Source organism: Montipora capricornis, chromosome 4, assembly GCF_036669925.1.
Source record: "Montipora capricornis isolate CH-2021 chromosome 4, ASM3666992v2, whole genome shotgun sequence".
NCBI classification, from domain to species: Eukaryota; Metazoa; Cnidaria; class Anthozoa; order Scleractinia; family Acroporidae; genus Montipora; species Montipora capricornis.
This window is the reverse complement of record NC_090886.1, coordinates 8,986,613-9,011,612: the sequence shown is the minus strand read 5'-3', so window position 1 is coordinate 9,011,612 and position 25,000 is coordinate 8,986,613. Positions and strand designations below refer to the sequence as shown.

At 38.7% G+C, this 25,000-nt stretch overlaps 1 protein-coding gene across 1 annotated transcript; it reads left to right on the top strand.

Annotated features, from left to right (window-relative positions):
- Positions 1-2,133: 2,133 nt before the first annotated feature.
- Positions 2,134-16,227, top strand: LOC138045470 (uncharacterized). Its single transcript, XM_068891986.1, has 2 exons — positions 2,134-2,189; positions 6,392-16,227. Exon 2 carries the CDS (start codon positions 6,562-6,564, stop codon positions 15,622-15,624), a length of 9,063 nt encoding a protein of 3,020 aa, XP_068748087.1. The 5' UTR covers positions 2,134-2,189; positions 6,392-6,561; the 3' UTR covers positions 15,625-16,227.
- The last annotated feature ends 8,773 nt before the right edge of the window (positions 16,228-25,000 follow it).

The window sequence follows — 25,000 nt, the reverse complement described above, 5'->3', positions numbered from 1 at the left end:
CGATGCTTGTGCTCGTCTTTTCGACTACGGGACTGAAATTAGGGATCTTGCCCGCGTGCAAGTGCTACTTACCCCTCCCGTAAACAGTCGAATCTGGTCCCTGAAATACAGCACTTTTCCCTTAGGGCCGATTTACACGATACGATTTTGTCGCATGCGACAAGCTCAAGACAGGCCTACGACATGACTTACGGTTGTCGCAGCGTTTTAAAACATGTTTTAAAATGCTACGACATTTTTTCTGACGTACACAACAATCGTAAATCATGTCGTGGGCCTGTTGTAAGCCGTTGTCGCATGCGACAAAGTCGTACCGTGTAAATCGGCCCTTACTTTCCCCACAGTCCACGACACAGTCTACGTAGGTATATTTTCTCGAACAGGATTCGACTGTGTACGGGAGGGGTAAGTGGTTCTTGCACGCGGGAAAGATCCCTAATTTCAGTCCCGTAGTCGAAAAGACGAGCAAAGGGCATCGGTGGACAACTGTCCGGTCTGGAAATGTGAAGGAAATCTTTCTCATTCGAGCCAAAAGGATAATGCTTTCGGCAAGCTGATCAGACAGGGAAGAAAGCAGACTATGCTATTATCGTTTGAAGAAAAGACTGCGCAGCGAACTCGCTTTTCAGCGAGAAAAAGGCTTTCGAGTACATTTCTCCTTTTATTACATGCATTTAGAAATCAGTGGTGATCCTTGCGATCTGATTGGCTCTCAGCAGTGCGGTTTATTCCCAAATCGCACCATTTCTCCAGCCAATGAGAAAGGAACACTAAAACAAAACAACCAATCCGATTTCAAGGCTTGTTTAAGATAAACAATCAAATTGCAGGAAAATGAAAGACAAAGAAAACCATTCAATCATTGTATGGCGAATTTTCCAACTTTTGTTCCCAACTGGATCAATAAAATGTTGCCGGTACATGTACTGACTATAATCCTGTATTTTAGCTATAAATAATGATTGTATCATTTCTAAATGGATGTAATAAAGTGGAATAATTGAACTTCGTGTCGTGCAATTTTAGTCTGAAATCATACTTGAGATTTCAAATCGAACTCGCGCTGCGCACTCGTTCTATTTTCAAATCACACTTATGATTTCAGACCAAATTGCCCTCCACTCAGTTAAATTTCCATTATGAATTGCTGTGTCCAGCCTTGACTTTGTCTTGGGAAGATTACGACAGCCCCTCTAAGAACAACGTCTCAAAACAGTTTTAAAAAGGCTCGAAAAGACAAAACAAATAAACAAGGCGAGTTAGACTTGTTTATTTCGTTCATTCATTGAAAACATTTGGCTTCTTTGCTCCTTTATCGTGAAACCTACTTCAAAAAAAAAAAAGAGAAAGTTGCCTTAAGGACGGTGCCTACTATTTTTATTGCGCATGCGTTCTGTGCATCTCGAGATACTCGGATTTCCTATCGGTGATGCTTACTAATACAGGGATATTTTTGCGGGGTTTAAGACTATGCGGAGAAAGTAGATCTTAGTAAGTATCCTTGGTATCCAAAAAGAAAATTGGGGGTAACCATGCATTTCTGAGAGATAATTAAGCTTCAATTTGAGAAAGAACGCCATACATTGCTTTGTATTTTAAAGCTTTTTACAAATATTATTCATGAATTATCTTTGAAAAATGCGTGGTTACACCCCATTTTCTTTTTGGATTTCATTAAGACTTGTTAAGATCTACCTTTCCTACATAATCACACACCGGGGCAAAAATATCTTTAATTAGTAGGCACCATCCTTAAAAAGTGTTGTTGCTGACGAGACGCTTCATAGCCACATCTCGCGCGTAACGCGAGCTTGGGCGCGGGCCGCCTATGATGGGCCTAACATAAAAGCATTGCCGCTTTTTTGTTTGCGTTTCCTTTTTTTTTTTTTTTCGTTTTCATTTTCTATTTGTGTTTTGCTTTTTTGTTTGTGTTTGAGCCTTCTGGGCCACCGTAGGATATTTAACAATTATCATTATAGGTCATCAAATGATCGTCGGTTACAAGGCGCACATGGGTATGCCGAGTACTTGAGGAAAAACACCATACACCAAGTACTAACCAAAAAACACGCACGCTGACCAAAAATTACAAGGTTTTTACCCACAATACGATGCGAGCATCATTTTAGAGGCGGATTTTGCGCGGGCTCGGACTTTGAAAGAAAGCTAAAGAACGGCTGCCATTTAAGGTAAATCTTCCTGTCTACAAATCATACCGTAATGCAGAATTCCTTATTTAATATTTCATTTTATCTGTTTTGCAAGTCCAGTAGCTTCTAGTAGGACTTGAATTTATAAAGATGCTTTTCAAAGAATCGAACGAAATTACAACACAAAGAAATCAATAACTTCAGCTTCTTACAAAAGGGATCTCGATCGAGGGACTGCTCTGAATTATGTTCCCGTCAAAGTTTGTGACATTTCAGCAAAACTACTTTTTGTGAGACTTGTTCTGTCGAGTGTTTTTAAACACTATGCGTATGTTAACTGCTGTAAAACCCGAATTGCGAGAAACAAGTCAAGTGTTACATCTGATACGTTTAACGTAAGCTTATTAAAAGGCCCACCTTCAACCGACAGGCTTTTCGACCGTTTGTTTTGAATTTCAGCTTTGGCTGGATTTTCATATATGAAAATTGTTCCATGGCATACAATGTCTGTCGGGTGAACTTGGGCCTTTAATTTATTGCTGGTTCTCATTGTCACAAGGCTTTGTGAGGAAACACCATGTTTTTGTCTATCTGAGGGGCACAAATATGGCGGTGGGAAGCTAACAAAAACATATGTCATTGAGTTTTGCTATAAAAGGCCTGTTGTTATCTTCTGAGGGCTACTACACATCTATACGAGTACCATAAAAACTTGTTTGTAAGCCGTATCTTTTTGCCGAAATATTGGCCTCAAAATTGTGGGGGCGGATCATTGCTTTCATAGGGAGTAAACTGACTTGTATGGGGTCACAATTAACACTAAAAACCGTCAGTAAATAAAGATTAAACATATTCTTCAACCAATCACTTAACACTCTTCACTGCTTTCAAGATAATATCACGCTGTTCTGGAGAACTCGTTAGGCAAATAGCTGACTGTTTTGTTCCCCTTCATTACTTGAATGGCGTGTTTGTCCATGGGCTTGTTAAACTCTCGTTTAGCGACATGTTTTTCTCAGATCGATGGCTTCCACACGTCTTTGTAAACATGCACAGCTGATGTCCATGTTGTTTACTGATCGCAGTGAACAACGTGATTTGGTCCAGACTTTCTTCTGTAAATAACTGTGTGGTTACTAAACAACTTGTATCGTTCTGTGCGCGTTTTGCTCAAATCATCGTTTTTATATCAACTACTTTGGGCTTTAACAATGAAAACAACTGCTGTCAGTCTCAAAAATTGTGAAATCAATAATTGATTGCCCAATTAAAAGCTTATCTTTAAATTATTAAAGGTAAGCTTTTAAAAGGAATTATAAGAAGTTGATTAGATTTCGGCAACTTTATCACAAACAACCACGAACAAACAACTTTCTTGCCAGAGTGCTTTTTTCAAGTTTTTATATTTTTCTCAAAATCTTGCTTGAAATTTGGATGTGCGGCTCTTAAACGAGTTTTTACAGTACTTAATCTCGCACAAGGAATGTCCAGATGGCAAACTCTCAGGGGATAATTCACTTTTTTAACCTACGTGACAGCATGTTAAAGTCGTGTCATGCAAAAGCTTAGAAATTCAACCTTGCTTTATCACAAGACTAAAAACCATATCAAACTGAAAATTTGTGAAAAGCTAAAATATCAATTGAAAAGACTGAACTATTAAAGGGTAACGTGAAGTGCTAGTTTTCTACCCATATGACCAATGTGAGTGTTGGCCCTACCAATGGAAATGGCCCCATACAAGGACTCAGAGAAAACTCTGACCAGGGTGGGAATTGAATGCGTGACCTTCGGGTAAGATCACTGCTGCTCTACCGACTTAGTTACAAGGTCAGATGGGAGCAGGTCGTGGGAATTTAATATGTCAATCATTGTCATGGCAATGAATATGTACATGTACAAGGAAGTACATGTTGGCCATGTAGCACTTATATTTCAACAGAGCGTAACGTGAAGTGCTAGTTTTCTACCCATATGAACCATGTACATGTAAGTAGAAAACTAGCACTTCATGTTACCCTCTAATAGTTAAGTCTGTTGAAATATAAGTGCAACATGGCCAACATTTGCAAACACATAACCCTTCTGTTTTTTGTTATTTCTGTAGTTCTGTATTGAGATTATTTTTGTGAAGAATGGCGAGGCAGAATCAAGCTATAACAACTGTAAACGAAATTTGAAAATTTCCTATTAATCCTTGCAGTTGCAATCAAAACTATGCAAATTCCCACGAAATATGAAGTGACATGAGGAGATTTTCAGACGTTGCGCCTTGTGGAATGATCTAATTTTCTGTTGAGTGAATGATATTAATTGTAGTGGGATTATAGAGGTTTGAATTCAGAAAAGATCCCATACATTCACTGTAATTTAAGCCACATTTGCCCCCCAACCAATATGGCATCAGAAACCGTGGAAAGGTGTCTATTTGGCTTTCTCTTCTTTTCCTTTCTGTGGAGGTATCTGCACTTCAATCAAAAAATGCCATATGCCAAAAAATGCCAAAATGATAACTCTGTGAAAGAGATAACCTGTATTCTGTACTGCTAATTGAAGACAAAAAGTTAAAGTTGAAATAATTATAGGCTGTAAAGAATGTGAAGACAAGACACTTAGAACTACCTTTATTTTACACGCCTTGTTGCGAGCAATATTGAATGTTGTGCGCCTGTGGTTTTTCGCAGAAGTCTTTCAGTACGTTTTGCAGCAGTTTTCTGGGAAAGTGAAGTAGGCAGTTGTGGAGTCCTGAGCGCCAAAGGCATGCGCCCATCAATGCAAGCCCATCATCTACAAGCTTGGAAATGCCATTTCCAGCGTTTTCCAGTAAAAGACTACAATAATAGTCATTTTTGAAAGACATTGCTGGTTCATCAGTATTTAAATACATTATCGGCAGACAGTCATGTAAATTGAACACTAACCCCCTAAATATGCCATGTACTTGATTTTCGTTACGTTTGTCTTGATAATTCGGATTTTAGTGAAGAAGGTAAAGCGATTTTATTTTCGTGATAGAGAACGCACGTACAGAGCAAAACTTTCAAATGGTCTTGCAAATTAGGAGGCAGCGGGATGGACCAAAGTACCTGGTGGTCTATCACCGGTAGCTGCCTTCTACTGAAACCTCTGCAAGTATGCTGTGTGACAAGTGCTGCTTATGATTATCGATTACATGCCGGTAATTCACTTTCTACTTTTGACTGGGTCAACCAGGCTTTTTATTTTACCAAAAACTGGTCACCCGGTAAACTTTTTGGTCATCTCGGACAACTGGAGGACCACTAATTTTGAGCACTGAACTACTATTGGACAATCACACTTGACCATTTGGTTGGATCACGGAAGGTGGACTTTGGACTTTAAACTTCAGATTACAGAATTGAACTGGATATTGACCAAGCTCAAAGCTCAAAATCTTGCCTCTTTCAAAGTCTGAAGCAAAAAAGGAAGTGTTTTTCTTTTAATCACAGGGGCACTTTAATTTTTTTTTTTAAATCTTCACCAAATTATGCATTCTTTTTGATAATAAATAGAAAAAATTGGCATTAGGGGCACTATAAGATTGGCAAGTAAAGTTACCTTTTTTACGTAAGCAAATAATAATTATTTTTGCCTGGTGCACAAAATTCATTTGAGTGCTGCTATGATCAAAAAAACACTTCCTGTTTTTTTTTACACCTGTCCCAGGTTGCTTGAAGCATGGTTAGGGCTAACCAACGTTAAATGCCATGGAAACCTTTTCGTTTTGATACCTCTCAACCAACGGTTAGCGCTAACCAGGCTTTGAGCAACCAGCCCAACTGACTGGCAAAATTTCGAGCTTTGATTTTTATCCAAAGGTTGCTTACTTTCAGTGCAAGTTTTAGATTTCACAGTCCACCATAACTCATGTTCAAAACTGACCAATTGACTTCAGGGGGTTGGATCTAGGGGAAAGTGGTGTTATTTCCTCACAAGCTTAAAATTCCAGCATGCAAATTTAGCTTATTAGATGTACAAAATTGAAACGCAAAACTCCAGAGCTGCATATCAATTCAGCTGCGTACATGTGCATTGCATTCTTACATGTAAACTAGCGAGTCTTTGACGTGGTTTTCTCCTCAATCCAGCTCTCTTAAGATTTTAAAGTTAGTAATTTTGGACTATTAAATAGGAACGTTCCAGTTAAGATAAACAGGTACTTTGTTTAAACTTGGGTCACTTAGTGATTTTGTACTGCTCTATTTTTAAATTTTGAATAGGATTAGTCAACATCATTGCCATCTATCCTATCTCAAGAAACAACTACGATGGCATAAACAACTCTGCAGTGTAAGGATTGTGGAAAATCAGGTCAACGTCCCTAAAGGCTCATGAAAAAATCACTGCAACAAATCCATATAGTTGTGACCAAAGGGGACCATCTTATAGCATGGTTGGTCACAAAGAAAGGCATACAAGAAAAAGAAGCTTTCATTGCAAACACTGTCGTAAGAGTTTCAAAACAAGAGTTGAGTGGATTGTGCATACAAGAATTCATACAGGTGAAAGACCTTTCAAGTGCAAACTATGCGGAAAATGTTTTAATCAAAAAGGAAATTTCAATGTTCACAAACGAATTCACTCTGGAGAAACACCATATCAATGCAAAGAATGTGGAAATAATTTTCGATACAAAAGTAGTCTAAGTTATCATGCTTGGAAGGTTCATGGATCAAATAATGCTGATTTTTTGCAGCAGCAAAGAAATATAACCAAGCCAAAAGAAATTCACAAATTACAAGCAAGATCTTTTAATTGCAAAGAGTGTAGTAAGAAGTTTTCTGATTCTCGTGGGCTCAAGATTCATGTAGCAAAAGTACACATCAGGAAAGGATCAGGAGATGGGATATCAGCCTCGCAAAGCTTTTTTAAGGAAGGACCTTTCATGTGCGGGAGATGTGGCAAGTGTTTTCTCACTAAAACTGGGCTTAAAACTCACTCTAAGAAAGCACACAAAGTTCCAAATACATTAAATGTGCTTGAAAGATTGAATAGATCAGTGCAACCCATCTTGCACAGTAAGGTTCGCCAAGAGACAAACACTTGTTTAAGTGAGTCATGTGGGAAGTCTTTTCACCCAAAAGGCATTAAGATTCATGCAAGGAAAGCACACACTGGGATAGAAACTGAAAGTTCAAATCAATCACAAGAAAATCCTGTTATAAAAAACAAGGAACAGAAAGGGAGAAAACCTTATTGTGTCTGTGAGAAATGTGGTAAGCGTTTTCGAGATAAAAGAAGACTGAGATTGCATTCTTTGTGGGCTCACAAGGAACGTAAAAGTTCAGATGAATCAGGGACACTGCATGTAAGTGTGCATAAGAGTCTTGACTTTGCTGAACAGGATCATAAATGCGGCAAATGTTTTCATTATGAAGGAGCACTGAATGTGCAAGTGAGCAAAACGCAGGAGTTTGAGCATGGCAACTTAGGAGATCTTTCTGCACCAAATAATATTCAGAGAAGTGAAAACAGTTCTGATTGTGACAAATCTGGCAAGTATTCTCTCCATGAACGATCATCCAAGATTCATTCATGTTGTATGAGCATTCCTTATGCAAGAAAAGAAGTTGGGTGTTACAGCCAACCAGACTCTCTATCATCAGAAAACAGGCTAAATGATGGAGAAACTTCATTTGAAGGCAGGGAATCACAAAATCCGGCTATAAAGAACAAGGAACCAAAAGGGAGAAAACCTTATTGTGTCTGTGAGAAATGTGGTAAGCGTTTTCGAGATAAAAAAAGACTGAGATTGCACTCTTTGTGGGCTCACAAGGAACGTAAAAGTTCAGATGAATCAGGGACACTGCATGTAAGTGTGCATGAGAGTCTTGACTTTGCTGAACAGGGTCATAAATGCGGCAAATGTTTTCATTATGAAGGAGCACTGAATGTGCAAGTGAGCAAAATGCAGGAGTTTGAGCATGGCAACTTAGGAGATCTTTCTGCACCAAATAATATTCAGAGAAGTGAAAACAGTTGTGATTGTGACAAATCTGGCAAGTATTCTCTTCATGAACAATCATCCAAGATTCATTCGTGTTGTATGAGCATTCCTTATGCAAGAAAAGAAGTTGGGTGTTACAGCCAACCAGACTCTCTATCATCAGAAAACAGGCTAAATGAAGGAGAAATTTCATTTGAAGGCAGAGAATGTGGCATGAAGCTTAGAAGTGAAGAAGGGTGTGAGGTTCAGAAAGACAAAGGCAAAGATCCTGAGAGTTGGAATGACACAGTAAATCTATTCACAAGGAAGAGAAAGGAAAAAGAAAATTCCTTTGATGGCAGGGAATGTTGCTTTGAGTTTAGAAGTGTAGAAGGATGTGAGGTTCAGACAGACAAATCAAAAGACTCTACAACTTGGAATGAGTTGGAAAATCTATTCACAGGAAAGAGAAAGGAAAGAGAAAATTCATTTGAAGGCAGAGACTGTGTCATGGAGTTTAGAGATGAAGAAGGTTGCGATGTTCAGACAGACAAATCAAAAGATCCTGCAATTTGGATTGAGTCTGGAAATCTATTCGCAGGAAAGAGAAAGGAAAGAGAAAATTTATTTGAAGACATAGACTGTGTCATGGAGTTTAGAGATGAAGAAGGATGTGAGGTTCAGACAGAGAAATTAAAAGATCCTGCAACTTGGATTGAGTCTGGAAATCTATTCACAGGAAAGAGAAAGGAAAGAGAAAATTCATTTGAAGGCAGAGACTGTGCCATGGAGTTTAGAGGTGAAGAAGGTTGCGAGGTTCAGGCAGACAAATCAAAAGATCCTGCAACTTGGAATGAGTCTGGAAATCTATTCACAGGAAAGAGAAAGGAAAGAGAAAATTTATTTGAAGGCTTAGACTGTGTCATGGAGTTTAGAGATGAAGAAGGATGTGAGGTTCAGACAGACAAATTAAAAGACTCTCCAACTTTGAATGAGTTGGGAAATCTATGCACAGGAAAGAGAAAGGAAAGAGAAAATTCATTAGAAGGCAGAGACTGTGTCATGGAGTTTAGAGATGAAGAAGGTTGCAAGGTTCAGACAGACAAATCAAAAGATCCTGCAACTTGGATTGAGTCTGGAAATCTATTCATAGGAAATAGAAAGGAAAGAGAAAATTTATTTGAAGGCATAGACTGTGTCATGGAGTTTAGAGATGAAGAAGGATCTGAGGTTCAGACAGACAAATCAAAAGACTCTCCAACTTGGAATGAGTCAGGAAATCTATGCACAGGAAAGAGAAAGGAAAGAGAAAATTCATTTGAAGGCAGAGACTGTACTGTCATGGAGTTTAGAGATGAAGAAGGTTGCGAGGTTCAGACAGACAAATCAAAAGATACTGCAACTTGGATTGAGTCTGGAAATCTATGCACAGGAAAGAGAAAGGAAAGAGAAAATTTATTTGAAGGCAGAGACTGTGTCATGGAGTTTAGAGATGAAGAAGGATGTGAGGTTCAGACAGACAAATCAAAAGATCCTGGGAGTTGGAATGAGTCAGGAAATCTATTCCCTGGAAAGAGAAAGGAAAGAGAAAATTCATTTGAAGGCAGGGGCTGTGTCATGGAGTTTAGTCATGGAGAAGGATGTGAGGTTCAGACAGACAAATCAAAAGATCCTGCAACTTGGAATGAGTTGGGAACTCTTTTCACAGGAAGGAGAAAGGAAAGAGAAAATTCATTTGAAGGCAGGGACTGTGTCATGCAGTTTAGAGATGAAGAAGGATGTGAGGTTCAGACAGACAAATCAAAAGATCCTGCAACTTGGATTGAGTCTGGAAATCTATTCACAGGAAAGAGAAAGGAAAGAGAAAATTTATTTGAAGGCAGAGACTGTGTCATGGAGTTTAGAGATGAAGAAGGATGTGAGGTTCAGACAGACAAATCAAAAGATCCTGCAACTTGGATTGAGTCTGGAAATCTATTCACAGGAAAGAGAAAGGAAAGAGAAAATTCATTTGAAGGCAGAGACTGTGTCATGGAGTTTAGAGGTGAGAAAGTCAAGTCAAAAGATCCTGGGAGTTGGAATGAGTCGGGAAATCAATTCACGGGAAACAGTCATCATTTAGGAAGACAATCTGAATGTGAGAAGGGTGGCTGGAGTCTTGTCAGTGAAAAGGGAAAGTGTGAAATTCACACAGGGAAGATACAAACAGTTGAAGGTCTTGATGCTTACAACCAGGAAGTAAATCTATTTCCACCAGTTCCTCCTGATCAAAAGGAAAATACTTCAGAATGGGCAAAATGTGACCATGTATTTAGCTCCGAACAAGAACCTAAAATCCACATGGGGCAGATGCACGCAGAACATGACCTTGAAAATCACGACCAATCAGGATATCAATCTACACCAGTTGGTGATGAAGGGAGTCCTTTTGAATGTGAAAAGTGTGGCAAATTTTGTAACAGTGAACAAGGATTGAAAAGTCACCTGGCAAAGATGGACGGAGAAAAGGATGCTGAGAAGTATGAACAAACATCCACTATAGACTGCTTTTACAAGAAAGGGAGTACTTGTGAGTGTGACAAATGTGACAAAGTTTGTAGCAGTGAACAAGGATTAAAGATCTGCACAGAAAAGGACATTGAAAATAATAATTTCGAACAATTGGAAAATCTAACCACACCAGATTTTTTTGATGAAGAAGAGAGTACTTATCAGTGTAACAAATGTGTCAAAGTTTGTTCCAGTGAGAAAGGATTAAGGATCCATATGGCAAAGGTGCACACAGAAAAGAACTTTGAAAATTACAGTGAAAGTTATGAACAATCAGGAGATCTATCCACACCAGACTGCTTTGACGAAAAAGGTAGTACTTGTCAGTGTAACAAATGTGGCAAAATCTTGAGTAGTGAACAAGGATTAAGGATCCACAAAGCAAAGATGCACACAGAAAAGGACATTGGAAATTACATTGAAAGTGATGAACAATCAGGAGATCTATCCACACCAGACTGCTTTGACGAAAAAGACAGTATTTGTCAGTGTGACAAATGTGGCAAAATCTTGAGTAGTGAACTCGGATTAAGAATCCATATGGCAAAGATGCACACAGAAAAGGACATTGAAAATTACGAACAATCAGCAGATCTCTCCACATCCAATTGCTTTGATGAAAGATCAAGTACTTACAAGTGTAAGAAATGTGGCAAAGTTTGTAGCAGTGAACTGGGATTAAAGATCCACTTAGCAAAGATACATACCAAACAAGACATTGAAAATTTTGATCAATCAGAAGATCTTCCCACACCAGATTGCTTTTACCAGAAGGAGAGCACTTGTCAGTATAACAATTGTAGCAAAGTTTGTAGCAGTGAAAAAGGATTAAGGATCCACATAGCAAAGATGCACACAGAGATGGACATTGAAAATTATGACAAATCAGAAGATCTATGCACACCACATTGCTTTTATGAGAAAGGGAGCACTTCTCAGTGTAACAAATGTGGCAAAGTCTGTAGCAGTGAAAAAGGATTAGCGATCCACATAGCAAAGATGCACACAGAAAAAGACATCGAAAATTACATTGAAAGTTATGAACAATCAGGAGATCTATCCACACCAGACTTCTCTGACGAAAAAGGTAGTACTTTTCAGTGTAATAAATGTGGCAAAAGCTTGAGTAGTGAACAAGGATTAAGGATCCATATGGCAAAGATGCACTCCGAAAAGGACATTGAAAATTATGACCAATCAGAAGATCTATCCACGCCAGATTGCTTCAACGAAAAAGACAGTACTTGTCAGTGTATCAAATGTGGCAAAGTTTGTAGCAGTGAACAAGGATTAAGGATCCACATGGCAAAGATGCACACAGAAAAGGACATTGAAAATTACATTGAAAGTTATGAACAACCAGGAGATCTATCCACACCAGATTGCTTTAATGACAAAGATAGTACTTGTCAGTGTAACAAATGTGGCAAAATCTTGAGTAGTGAACAAGGATTAAGGATCCATATGGCAAAGATGCACACCGAAAAGGACATTGAAAATTATGACCAATCAGAAGATCTATCCACACCAGACTTCTCTGATGAAAAAGGTAGTACTTGTCAGTGTAATAAATGTGGCAAAAGCTTGAGTAGTGAACAAGGATTAAGGATCCATATGGCAAAGATGCACACTGAAAAGGACATTGAAAATTATGACCAATCAGAAGATCTATCCACACCAGATTGCTTTTATGAGAAAGGGAGCACTTGTCAGTGTAACAAATGTGGCAAAGTTTGTAGCAGTGAAAAAGGATTGAGGATCCACATAGCAAAGGTGCACACAGAAAAGGACATTGAAAATTACACTGACAGTTATGAACAACCAGGAGATCTATCCACACCAGATTGCGTTAGTGAAAAAGATAGTACTTGTCACTGTAGTGAATGTGGCAAAATCTTGAATAGTGAACAAGGATTAAGGATCCATATGGCAAAGATGCACACCGAAAAGGGCATTGAAAATTATGACCAATCAGACGATCTATCCACACCAGACTTCTCTGATGAAAAAGGTAGTACTTGTCAGTGTAATAAATGTGGCAAAAGCTTGAGTAGTGAACAAGGATTAAGGATCCATATGGCAAAGATGCACACTGAAAAGGACATTGAAAATTATGACCAATCAGAAGATCTATCCACACCAGATTGCTTTTATGAGAAAGGGAGCACATGTCAGTGTAACAAATGTGGCAAAGTTTGTAGCAGTGAAAAAGGATTGAGGATCCACATAGCAAAGGTGCACACAGAAAAGGACATTGAAAATTACACTGACAGTTATGAACAACCAGGAGATCTATCCACATCAGATTGCGTTAGTGAAAAAGATAGTACTTGTCACTGTAGTGAATGTGGCAAAATCTTGAATAGTGAACAAGGATTAAGGATCCATATGGCAAAGATGCACACCGAAAAGGGCATTGAAAATTATAACCAATCAGACGATCTATCCACACCAAATTGCTTTAACGAAAAAGACAGTACTTGTCAGTATACCAATTGTGGCAAAGTTTGTAGCAGTGAAAAAGGATTAAGGGTCCATGTAGCAAAGATGCACACTAAAAAGGACATTCAAGATTATGACCAATCAGAAGATCTATCCACACCAGATTGCTTTTATGATAAAGGGGGCACTTGTCTGTGTAGCAAATGTGGCAAAGTTTGTACCAGTGAGAAAGGATTAAGCATCCACTTAGCAAAGATGCACACCGAAAAGGACATTGAAAGTTATGAACAATCAGGAGATCTATCCACACCAGACTGCTTTGACGAAAAAGGTACTACTTGTCAGTGTAAGAAATGTGGCAAAAGCTTGAGTAGCGAACAAGGATTAAGGATCCATATGGCAAAGATGCACACCGAGAAGGATGTTGAAAATTATGACCAATCAGAAGATCTATCCACACCAGACTTGTTTAACGACAAGGATAGTACTTGTCAGTGTAAGAAATGTGGCAAAATCTTGAGTAGTGAACAAGGATTAAGGATCCATATGGCAAAGATGCACACCGAGAAGGATGTTGAAAATTATGACCAATCAGAAGATCTATCCACACCAGACTTCTTTAACGACAAGGATAGTACTTGTCAGTGTAAGAAATGTGGCAAAATCTTGAGTAGTGAACAAGGATTAAGGATCCATATGGCAAAGATGCACACCGAGAAGGATGTTGAAAATTATGACCAATCAGAAGATCTATCCACACCAGACTTCTTTAACGACAAGGATAGTACTTGTCAGTGTAAGAAATGTGGCAAAATCTTGAGTAGTGAACAAGGATTAAGGATCCATATGGCAAAGATGCACACCGAGAAGGACGTTGAAAATTATGACCAATCAGAAGATCTGTCCACATCAGATTGCTTTAACGACAAAGATAGTACTTGTCAGTGTAACAAATGTGGCAAAAGCTTGAGTAGTGAACAAGGATTAAGGATCCATATGGCAAAGATGCACACCGAGAAGGACATTGAAAGTTATGACCAATCAGAAGATCTGTCCACACCAGACTGCTTTGAGGAAAAAGGTAGTACTTGTCAGTGTACGAAATGTGGCAAGAGCTTGAGTAGTGAACAAGGATTAAGGATCCATATGGCAAAGATGCACACTGAAAAGGACATTGACAATTATGACCAATCAGAAGATCTATCCACACCAGATTGCTTTTATGAGAAAGGGAGCACTTGTCAGTGTAACAAATGTGGCAAAGTTTGTAGCAGTGAAAAAGGATTGAGGGTCCACATAGCAAAGATGCACACAGAAAAGGGCATTGAAATTTACATCGAAGGTTGTGAACAATCAGGAGATCTATCCACACCAGACTGCTTTAATGACAAAGATAGTACTTGTCTGTGTAACAAATGTGGCAAAATCTTGAGTAGTGAACAAGGATTAAGGATCCATATGGCAAAGATGCACACCGAAAAGGGCATTGAAAATTATGACCAATCAGAAGATCTATCCACACCAGACTGCTTTAACGAAAAAGACAGTACTTGTCAGTGTAACAAATGTGGCAAAGTTTGCAGCAGTGAACAAGGATTAAAGATCCACTTTGCAAAGATACATACCAGAAAGGAGATTGAAAATTATGATCAATCAGAAGATCTTTCTGCTCCAGATCGCTTTTACGAGAAAGAGAGCACCTGTCAGTATGACAGATGTGGCAAAGTTTGTAGCAGTGAGCAAGGTTTAAAGATCCATGTAGCAAAGATGCACACTGGAAAGGACATTGAAAACGAACAATCAAGAGATCTATCCACACCAGACTGCTTAAACAAAAAAGACAGTATTTGTCAGTGTAACAGATGTGGCAAAGTTTGTAGCAGTGAACAAGGATTGAGGATCCACATGGCAAAGATGCATACCAAAAAGGACATTGAAAATTATGAACAACCAGGAGATCTATCCACATTAGATTGCTTTGACGAACAAGGGAGTTTGTGTCAATGTAACAAATGTGGCAAAGTTTTTAGCTGTGAACTAGGATTGAAGGTTCACATGTCAAAGATGCACACACAAACAAATACTCTGTCTGAGGAATATGACCAAGCTGGAAATACCTTTGAGGATGACGATTGTGAGGAGGTATTTAGCAATGATCAAGTACTTGAGATCCACAGAGGGAAAAGCTCGTTGGCTTATTGTCGTTTCCATCAAAAGACTCACTCGAGTGAAAATGCATATGAATGTCAACATTGTGGAAGGTGTTTTACTTATGCTGCAAGTTTCCAGAAACATTTATTGGCACATGGTGAGAGCTCTTCAGATGACCAAGAGCAACTTACTGGGAAGCATATGGTTGGCAATGTTTCATCATATTGTACCTATACCATCCCTAGAAAGAAAAAGAAAACTGATGAATGCCGGACACACTGCTGTTGGGTGTGTGGAGATGAATTCAGTGAGACATCTCTTCTTCACAGACACTATGACAACCATTTGAGGCATTTATCAGAGCAAGAACCTTCCTCTGACTGAAGTGCTTGGCCGTCGTAAAGTAAGACCCCCCCTCAAGATCACCAGGGCCTTGGTTATTCAAGATTTGAAAAATGCTTGCTATCCACCTTTGGGGGCACATCTTGCTTTGGTACTGTGGCAAGGCTGCTGCCTAAGAAAATTTTTCCGTAGCCCCTCGGGCTTCCAACATTAAAAGTTAGTGGCCTGAGTCGTTTCTTCAAGAGCCCAGAATTAATTAATTAAAAGTGAGGATGAATCACCTTGTGATAAGATAGGCGCCCATTTGGGCTACTCGTTCAGAAATTTCTCGCAAATAAGGCATCCCAGGCGACCGGGCGACCATTAGGCAGCAGGCTTGCTGCGCTGTATTTTAGAGGGTTCTAGATGTAATAATAATATATTGACTTACAGTGATTGTGGGTTCAGTTGTTAAATTTACAATCTGACTGTGCTAATGTGGCCAAATTCTGAGGAGTAAGAAGTGCTCTAGGTTCCACACACCATGTCTGGTGATTACTAACACCATACATGAGAAGAATTTTTATTAGCACTATCATTATTTCAAAATGTTTGGAAAATAAGGAAGAAATAAGAACAGTCTAGATTAAATTTCTCTTTGGAAAATTCATTTGGGTTCCTGTTGTGTGTGGTACAGGTACAAAATTAATGTATGTCAGAGCTAACAGTGCAGTAGAAAAGACAATGCAGTTTTTTTCCCAAAGATTTAGCCACAGTCAGTACAGACTCAGATTGGTAAAAAAATATAAGGATTTGTATGGGAGTCTCGATAACCAACTCAAAAAGATATTTGCACTCAAAAGCTATCAATAAAAGGGCCGTACTTTATTGTCCTGGTGACTTCCTCGCTTCTTCTGTGGTTATTTGCCTGGTTGAATGCGATTTAAGCGACTTCTCAACTTCCCGGGGTAAGTAATTTCTACCTTACCTCACATCTTGCTGATAAAATCACACTTCTCCGGTGTTCTCTTTGACCAAGTTTCGAGGTCCAACATATTCAAATATTCAAAGTCCTTTGAGGCACACTTGCAACGAATTTGGACACGGCAGGTCAACCGTTCACTTGTTTATTCTCACCGTATCGAGGCTCAAGTGAACGGTTGACCAGCTGTGTCCAAATTCATTGTGAGTGAGCCTCAAAGGATTTTGAATATTTGAATATTTTTCGCTCTTTCTCAGCGATGAATACGTGCTGGACCATGAAACTTGGTCAAAGAGAAGTGACTGATGCTGGAGAAGTATGATTTTATCAGCAAGATATGAGGTAAGCTAATAATTACTTTCCAGCCTTTCCTTTACTTAGGTGCGAGGGACAACCCGGAATTTGAGAAGTCGCTTAAATCACATTTAGTCAGACAAATAACCACACAAGAAGCAAGAACGTCACCAGGACAATAAAGAACGGCTTTTTTATTGAGAACTTTTGCATGTAAATAATTATCTTTTTCAGTTTGGTATTGAGATTCCCATACAAAATAATACTTAGAATTTTTTTACCCTCGGAGTCTGGGCTGCCTGTGATTTATCTAGGTAGGACTTTTATGTTTTTGTCACAGACAATAGAGGTTTTGCACGGCAGCCATGTTGCATGGCAGGAACAATAGATTCTTTTTCCTATGGGAACAAATGTTCTTTCTAATGCAAAACATTTTCATTGTTCCTGCCATGCAAAACCTCTATAGACTGCGAGTAGTCCTTTCATAAATCAGTCGAGCGGCCTGCTTTTCTGAGGCAGTCATAATTTGTCATGCAAACAAAGAAAAAGACTGAGGGAGGCTTGGGAAGAGGAAAGAAAGAAGGGACTGCATCCTTTGCTCTAACCGACACGTTCAGAATTTCCTGTTGCACCAGCAATGGGAAATTCGGATTAGTCCGTATGCGACGCACTGCTGTCAGATTGTTTTGACGATTTAAGTACTTCTTGTCAGATTGTGCTTCAATTTAAGCGCGATGTGGCTTTTTTGGAAGATTTCGATCATTTATCCCTTCAAATGGGAAACATTGAACACCAACAAGAGCAGAAACTTGCAGTCGAACCTCTCCTATCGGGCAAGTATGTTATGGCTGTGGAACCAACTGGTTTTGGCAAGGCCATTATTTATGATAGCTTTGTCTATGGCTGACCGAAATCGAACGCCATCCGACCATGGTAATCGTACCTCACACCTTCAAAACATTCAACATTCAATTTAACATTATTTCATTCTGCAAATCTGGCAAAAATCTGAGGCCTCTCTCTGCTTAGCTTTTCTACCGCTCTTTTTACTGGGTTTCTTTGGAGTGTCTCATTAAATTCAAAGTAAATATGGTAGTTTTTCTGCGGTTCCCTTTACAAATAGTTGACCTAATTCAACATGCACATAAATATTCCCATGCCATTACTGAAGTTATTTTGACTGTTTATTTATATTGGCAATAAAAAAGGCAGAACCATCTGTCATATCACTTTCACTAATTAGATTAACAGATTGGGTCATTCTGAACGTGTCAGTTAGAGCAATGGTCAGTCCCTTCTTTCTCTCCTCCTCTCAAGCCTCCCTTGGTCTTTTTATTTGTTTGTGTGACAAAACACAACTGCCTTAGAAAAGCGGGCTGCTCGACTGATTTATGAAGGGACTGCTCTTAGTCTACTAAGACAACAGAACTTATTTCCTGTTATTGCATACACTACATGAAGCTTAAACTCCTGTCCCCAGTTGTTCAAACGATGGATAGCACGTATCCGCCAGATGAATCACTATCCAATGGATAACTCAATTAGTTTTGTTAGTGTTGATCTGCTGGATAGAGCAGTTTTCAATTGAGTGTCGAAAGTAATTAGCGAATTACTTTGGTTTTGCTTCTTCTTCACTCAGTGATTGGTTCAAAGTTTTCGCGCCAGTTTTTCAACCAATCAGAAGTAAAACCAAAACCAATTGTGGCTCGCGCGTGCACATTTTCCCGCCTTTTGTGTCGGCTACGTGTAATTACTTCGAGTTTTGATTGGTTTACTGGATTGTCTCCGTCCTTTTTGATTGGTTAAAGTAATTACTATGGTTTTGGTTTTACGACACTCATTTGAAAACCGCTCTAGTGATTTATCCAGTGGATAGCGCTATCCATCATTTGAATAACTGGGGCCTGTTCCATACTTGACTGTGTGGTTGTTGCCAGATTATGAGCAATGAGATGCACTCTGAGTTTTGGCATACTATACTAACAAATAATAATAATGTTGTATATATAATTATGCTTGAAAACAATGCCCCCCCCCCCCCCCAAAAAAAAAGAAAAGTCCAATTAGATTTTATGATTTTCTCTCAGACTGACTTTAATTATTAAGTACATGACTTAAAATAAGTTGCATTTACAACTTAAAATAATAATTATAATGACATGGTGACAAATCACTCCTTAATTTTGGCATGACATTTCAGCATTAATTTATAATTTCACATAATTTATAATTGCCTACAGTGTCATAATGAATTTGACATTAATGCTCATGAAATTAGGGAATAATTTCACTTTTGTTTTGTCCAAAATCAAATTATTTCACGAACCTTTAGGCGAGGGAAATTATTTGATTTTGGACCAAACACATGTTAAATTATTCCCTAATTTCACTGATCACCATTTGATTGCCCATATTATTAAGTTGTAAATATTTTAAGCTTATTTTAAGTTGTAAATGCATTTGAGATAATTGGGGGATTGTTTCTTGTTTCTCTTGGGACTTCCAATGGTCCCAAGAGAAAACAAAAACAATGCTTATTCAAAATTTGGGTGGACAAACAAAAAGTATTATGGTATTTTCCGCTTTGGCCAATTGTTATGCTTATGTCCCAGGCAGTTTAACATATTTCCCAATGATTATTTTATAGCCAAGAGAAGAGGTCTCATGAGATTCAAGCACTTTTCAGAAAAACAAACATCATTCGGTAAATAAACATAATGTGAAAATCACAAAGAAATGTAGGTGATTCAACTCGTGTATTCTTAAATTAACTTTTTAGTCATTGTCTTGTGGTATTGGTTAGAGGAATATTATTTGTGGTGATCATTTTTTAGCATTTCTTTTGTGTTCATATTAAGAGTGGGTATGAAAAAAAAATTGTGTTAAGGCATCCATATCTTGTTTTTAATCAACTACATTTTAAATCTCTTACCAGACAGTTACAATACCAGGTTGCCTTTTCAAGAAAATTGTATTAGACCACAAAAATTGGTCAATGTTTAAAAGTATTCAAAATATCTGGGGGAGTTGTTGAGGTAGATTAATAAATAGTTTATTAAAACTATTTACACAAGCACCCTTCTAAGGGTGAATTATTTCAATAATATTTACATATTGAGAAACAAAAAAAAAAATAGAAAATAATATGAACAAACTCTAGAAATATCATTAATACTTTACAAAAGAACTACTCCTTTGACATTGTGGGCATAAAAAAGTCCAACCCATGAAAGTTTCAGTGCATGTGACCATGCACTGTTTGTGTAGATTACAGTGAGGGACATACTTTGTAGGCAGTAAGTGGTGACAGTTACGATCTTCATCGGCTACTACAGCATCAAAGAGCTTTACTGAGATTTCTTGTTTAAAAGAGGCATAGCATTAAACCAGCTTTTGGCCCGTCACAACATTTAGGATGTATGTAACATAAGCATTAATTTTATGTGCCGTAAAACAACCCTGCCCAGTATAGTGCATGAACCATGGGGTGGATTTTCGCGTAGGAGACAGGTGGTTTTTATGAAAAAGCTGTAGCGGTGAAAAGGAAACAGTCTCTCAGTATTAATTTTTTTATAACAATGTAAAATATATTTATTACCTAGTCATCAATTCATGTAGGTCTACGTTCAGAAGACAAGAATCATGAACACTTTTAGCTCTTTTTACAATATCTTAATTTTTGCAGTGTTTCACGTCTTTATTCATATTAAGTGTAACCAGTAATTTTGTGGGTATAAATCACTCTGCCTCGTTTGCATGGGCAAAATACAAAAGAAATTTTGCTTGAGAGCAAGGCTAGTGAGTCTAATTAGCACATAAAAAGAATACATTTGTGGCTGCCATTTTGGTCTATAATGGTTGTGTATGGTTACAAAAATCAACATTTACTACAAGGGTGCACATTAATTTTTGAAACAATCCAGAGGTTGTAATAATACTTTATTCTTAGTGATGAGTTGAAGGATATTGGGAACCACAAAATATTTTTATGGTATGAACGTATCTTGATTACATTAAAGAACCCTGGCTATTCACTATTCAAGTGTTTGTGATTTTGGGATAGCATTAGACTGTGTGAGACTAAGGATATTATGGGAATCTATATTAAAGAATAAATTTCCAGTGAAGTTAGTCACTGTTGCCTTCTCAATGACTCTTCCGTTATGTTCCTCAGATAATAATAATAAATAATAATTGTTAAAAACTGAATTACAGATGTCAGATTTCCAGCCTTTTCATTGGCTCACCTGACACAGGCTATCAGTTCATGTACCTAATATGGTCACGGAACGCATCAATAATAAATCAAGCTGAAAACGTTTTTGCAGCTCTGAGAAAAAAATGGCCCACAAAAGCCGTTTTGGAGTGAAATTGACAGAGACAGAAATCGATGCTTTAGTCAACAATACTACCCCAAGGAACAACAAAGAAGAGTTTTTGATCCTGGAGTTTTTAATAAAACAATTATTCTACTCGGGCTTGCTAGATATAAAATGATTGTAACCAACTTGGCGGCAAGTGCCTTGTAGGTTATCTATCAATTCATATCCAGCACGCCCTCGTAGAATAATAATTGTTAATTATTATTGTGTTAGCAGATTGGGCAGTGGTGGTGGTTTGTGGGACAGGTCTAAAGTGAAGGTCACTCATTACAAAACCTTTACGAATGCTAGACTTGGGCCTCATTAGGCCTAAAAACAATGTTCAGGCCCAAGGTAAGCCTATTAGAAGGTTATAGGTTGCTTTGGTATAGGTTGCTTTGGTATAGGTAAAACAAGGACCTGTAATGAGTGAGCTGTACTTTAGTTCTGCCATGGTATTTTGCCTTATTGTGGACGTGCAGACTCTGAATTCCAATAAACAATCCTGTTTTTCTCAATTCAGTGGACTGGGCCGCATCCAAGGTTGTGGTTGGACGACTTAGAGTAACATTTTGAACAGCTTTGTTAGCTTCTGTTTTGAATGATCTGTCACCTGTCACAGCAAACATAATTGCGGGCATTTTTGCCTCATTAACACAAGGCTATCGTTTTGTAATCAGTCATCCAAGAATAAAGTACTGATTATTAAAAGTGCATTGCATAATGAGGTATCTCTGAAAAGTTGAACACGATGTACCATGTAATCTCGGTCCTTTGAAAATTGGAAATTTTACAAAGAGAATATGGGATCATTGGCACTTTTGCCGCCAACAAACACCTGAAAAATTCAGTTTGCTCCAACGGGATTCGAACCCGTGACCTCTACGATGTCAGTGCAATGCTCTACTAACTGAGCTTATGAAGCCACTCAGTTGGGAGCAGGTCAATTTGTTGGGATCATTTGTTCCTGTGAAGGACTGATCAATTAATGTATATTTGAAATGTGGGTAAAAGATGAATCTGTTGGAGCCACCTGAATTTTCCAGGTGTCTATAAGAGACAACTGCTTAAATTGTCCAAAAAAAGGTGGGGATCACATCTCTCTTTCGTCTACAGATTTTTCTACCTGTGACACGAATAGACCATTTTACAGTTCGAGCTAAGTTACCTGGCCTACGAATGGAAGCGAGGCTGCCGGTGACCCTGTTTTGATAAAAATCTCCGTGCTTTTGTAATGTTAATACGGACTACCGGTAATTAGAATTACAACAGCACAATTTGCATGATAAAAGCAGTCGGGGCTGTATCAATGCAAGGTCACCGGCAGCCTCGCAGCCATTCATAGGCTAGGTCGCAGAGCAAACAACTGTAAAATGGCCTATTGTGGGGTGGTCCACAGCTACTAGGGTCTATGTTTTGTGTACATCCAACCACTGACCAGTTGACTCCTTTGAGCATCAGTCTACCATAGACCTGCAGATAGGGCAGCCATTTTGTTTTCTATTGTTTCAAAAGACATTATGGGATGCTCAGGGGACAAATTAATATGTATTTGCCCCCTGGGCATCCCATAATAGCTATTTGAAACAATAGAAATCAAAATGGCCGCCGTATCTGCAAAGAGGTCTATGTTGGAGGACTGCACAAGTTTGGACTCCAGTTGGGTCAACTGTCTTAAAAAGAACTGAGGAGAAAGTGCTGCCATTGAAACGATATTTTCTGATGGTGAAACTGTTTTTCTTTGATAAGGAAGGAAAACTGTGGACCCTGTGTCGAAATTCTTCAGTTTTCATGGGATGTCAAAGATTACCCACACACTATCCATAAAGAGTAGGCCAGGGCATGGAGTTCCTGGTGTTGTGGGAAGCAATGCTCTGATCATGAGACAAGCCACAACAAGCTACTTTGTAATCCAAAAAAATGACATAAATAAGATATGGACCACTGCACTAACTGTGCTCAAGCTCCTTGATGGTAACCATGAGTGGGACCAATGTTTGTCAGCACACCATGCTAAAAGCTATGTGCACTAAAAAACAAAAGTTGAAAATCAAAGCTGAAAACTAATCACCACTAACCTAAAGAAAGAGGAAAGCATATTCTGAAATGAAGAAACACTCTTTATATAGCTTCCCTAATCTGATCCTAGAAACTCTGAATACTTCAAGCTGTTTTATTGGGCGTATGAAAAGTTTGGGCAAATGTTCTTTCTGCTTTTATGAAGATATTAAGGAGGTGATAGCATAATGGAGAGATTTTTTGTTTAAAGCAAAACTGGTGGAAGCAGATGTATGACAACTGCAAACTCGCAGACTGCCTGCAAATAGCACTGATAAACAGTATTTAAGTCAAAGCACCCATTTTAAAACGGTTATTTAGGAGGGTCCCCAATAGGGTTTTCGCGATCCGGGATTTGGCATTTCAGTGGAGCGCGAGATTCGGGATTCTAAAGAAATATGGGAGCGGGATTCGGGATTGCATTTTTGGACGGGATACTGAATTTAGCGTTACTACGAAGCGGGATCCGGGAAACCGTCACTTTAAAGCCTAGCCTGCGAATACAGCCGCCGCTTGGGCCGATCAGTTGTATTCGCAGGCTATTTAAAGCCCCGAGATCCGGGATTTCTTGCGGTGAGAAATTTAAAATAAAATCAACTTTCGCGGTCGGCAACGCGGACAGAAACAACCGGAAATTCAAGCTGAGCATTCTCCACCACGCAGACAAGTGCCTTTTGTGATGACCCCTATGGCGTGATTTTTGTCGTTAACTTTGGCCGTAATAAAGATCCAGTTAGGCAAAGGCCTCGTGACCTTTGTTACTTGTAACCACATCACGTTTTATACCATAAGTGTCTCGTTTTGCTGTTGTGCATAGCCTAGATTTATACTCTGTGGTTTTCGAAATGTTAGCCTGCGAAGACTGCGAACGCAGACGAGAAAAAAATAATTGCGTTCGACAGAACGCTTCCTAATCTTCTGGGTTGCCTGTTATCGTGTAGGTGCCCTGTGCACACAAGCGAAAGCTGACCCGTGTTTTTTCGTTCCATGGTTCAACTTTTCGGCGCCATTTTGAATGACGTCACAATTTCGTTGCGCAAAACATTTTGCCTCGTACTTCGTTGTTTGTTGGACGTGTTGGAAGGTTCAAGCTTTATCATTCTGCCTCGTGCTTCGCTGTTTGTCGGACGTGTTGGAAGGTTCAAGCTTTATTTAAACCCTTCGTCGGTTGCATTTATAAATTACAAGTAAAAGTAATGACATTCCGCGATGACGTTCCATTTCATTTTCCTTTCACCGCTCACCGCCTGTGAATGAGCGCGTCGCCAATCTATTTTAGGATCATACCTGATTTTTTGTTTGCCTTTTTCAACCGCCCACTTGATCTGAGAATAAGACCGAATTTTCTTGCTCCAACGGCTTATTACCTTTGTGGTATAAAGGATTAATTAATACGCCTCGATACGCTGGATTTTTCTGTTTAACCAGAGAAAGACGACGTGTTTTGAGTTTTCATGGTAGATGTACTTTAGCGATTTTCGAAAAACACCCAGGGACCTAACAAGCCTATAATATGATGAATATTGCTAACACAAATTATTTTTAAAATACAAGCTAAAATATTTCTTATTTTTACACCTTGAATTTTGATTACAGCGATGTGAAATGGCGAGGGAAAAGTTTGATTTTCTAAGGCCCTTGCCGGCGAGAGAGCATTGTGCAATGTCACGGCATACACGAAAAAAAAAAAAACATATCTTCGGTTCTACCGTGCTTAATTCGCTGATTCAAACGGTAAAGTGCT

Coding starts and splice junctions, on each gene's coding strand:
- LOC138045470 (XM_068891986.1), top strand. CDS start 6,562: ATGGTTGGTCACAAAGAAAGGCATACAAGAAAAAGAAGCTTTCATTGC.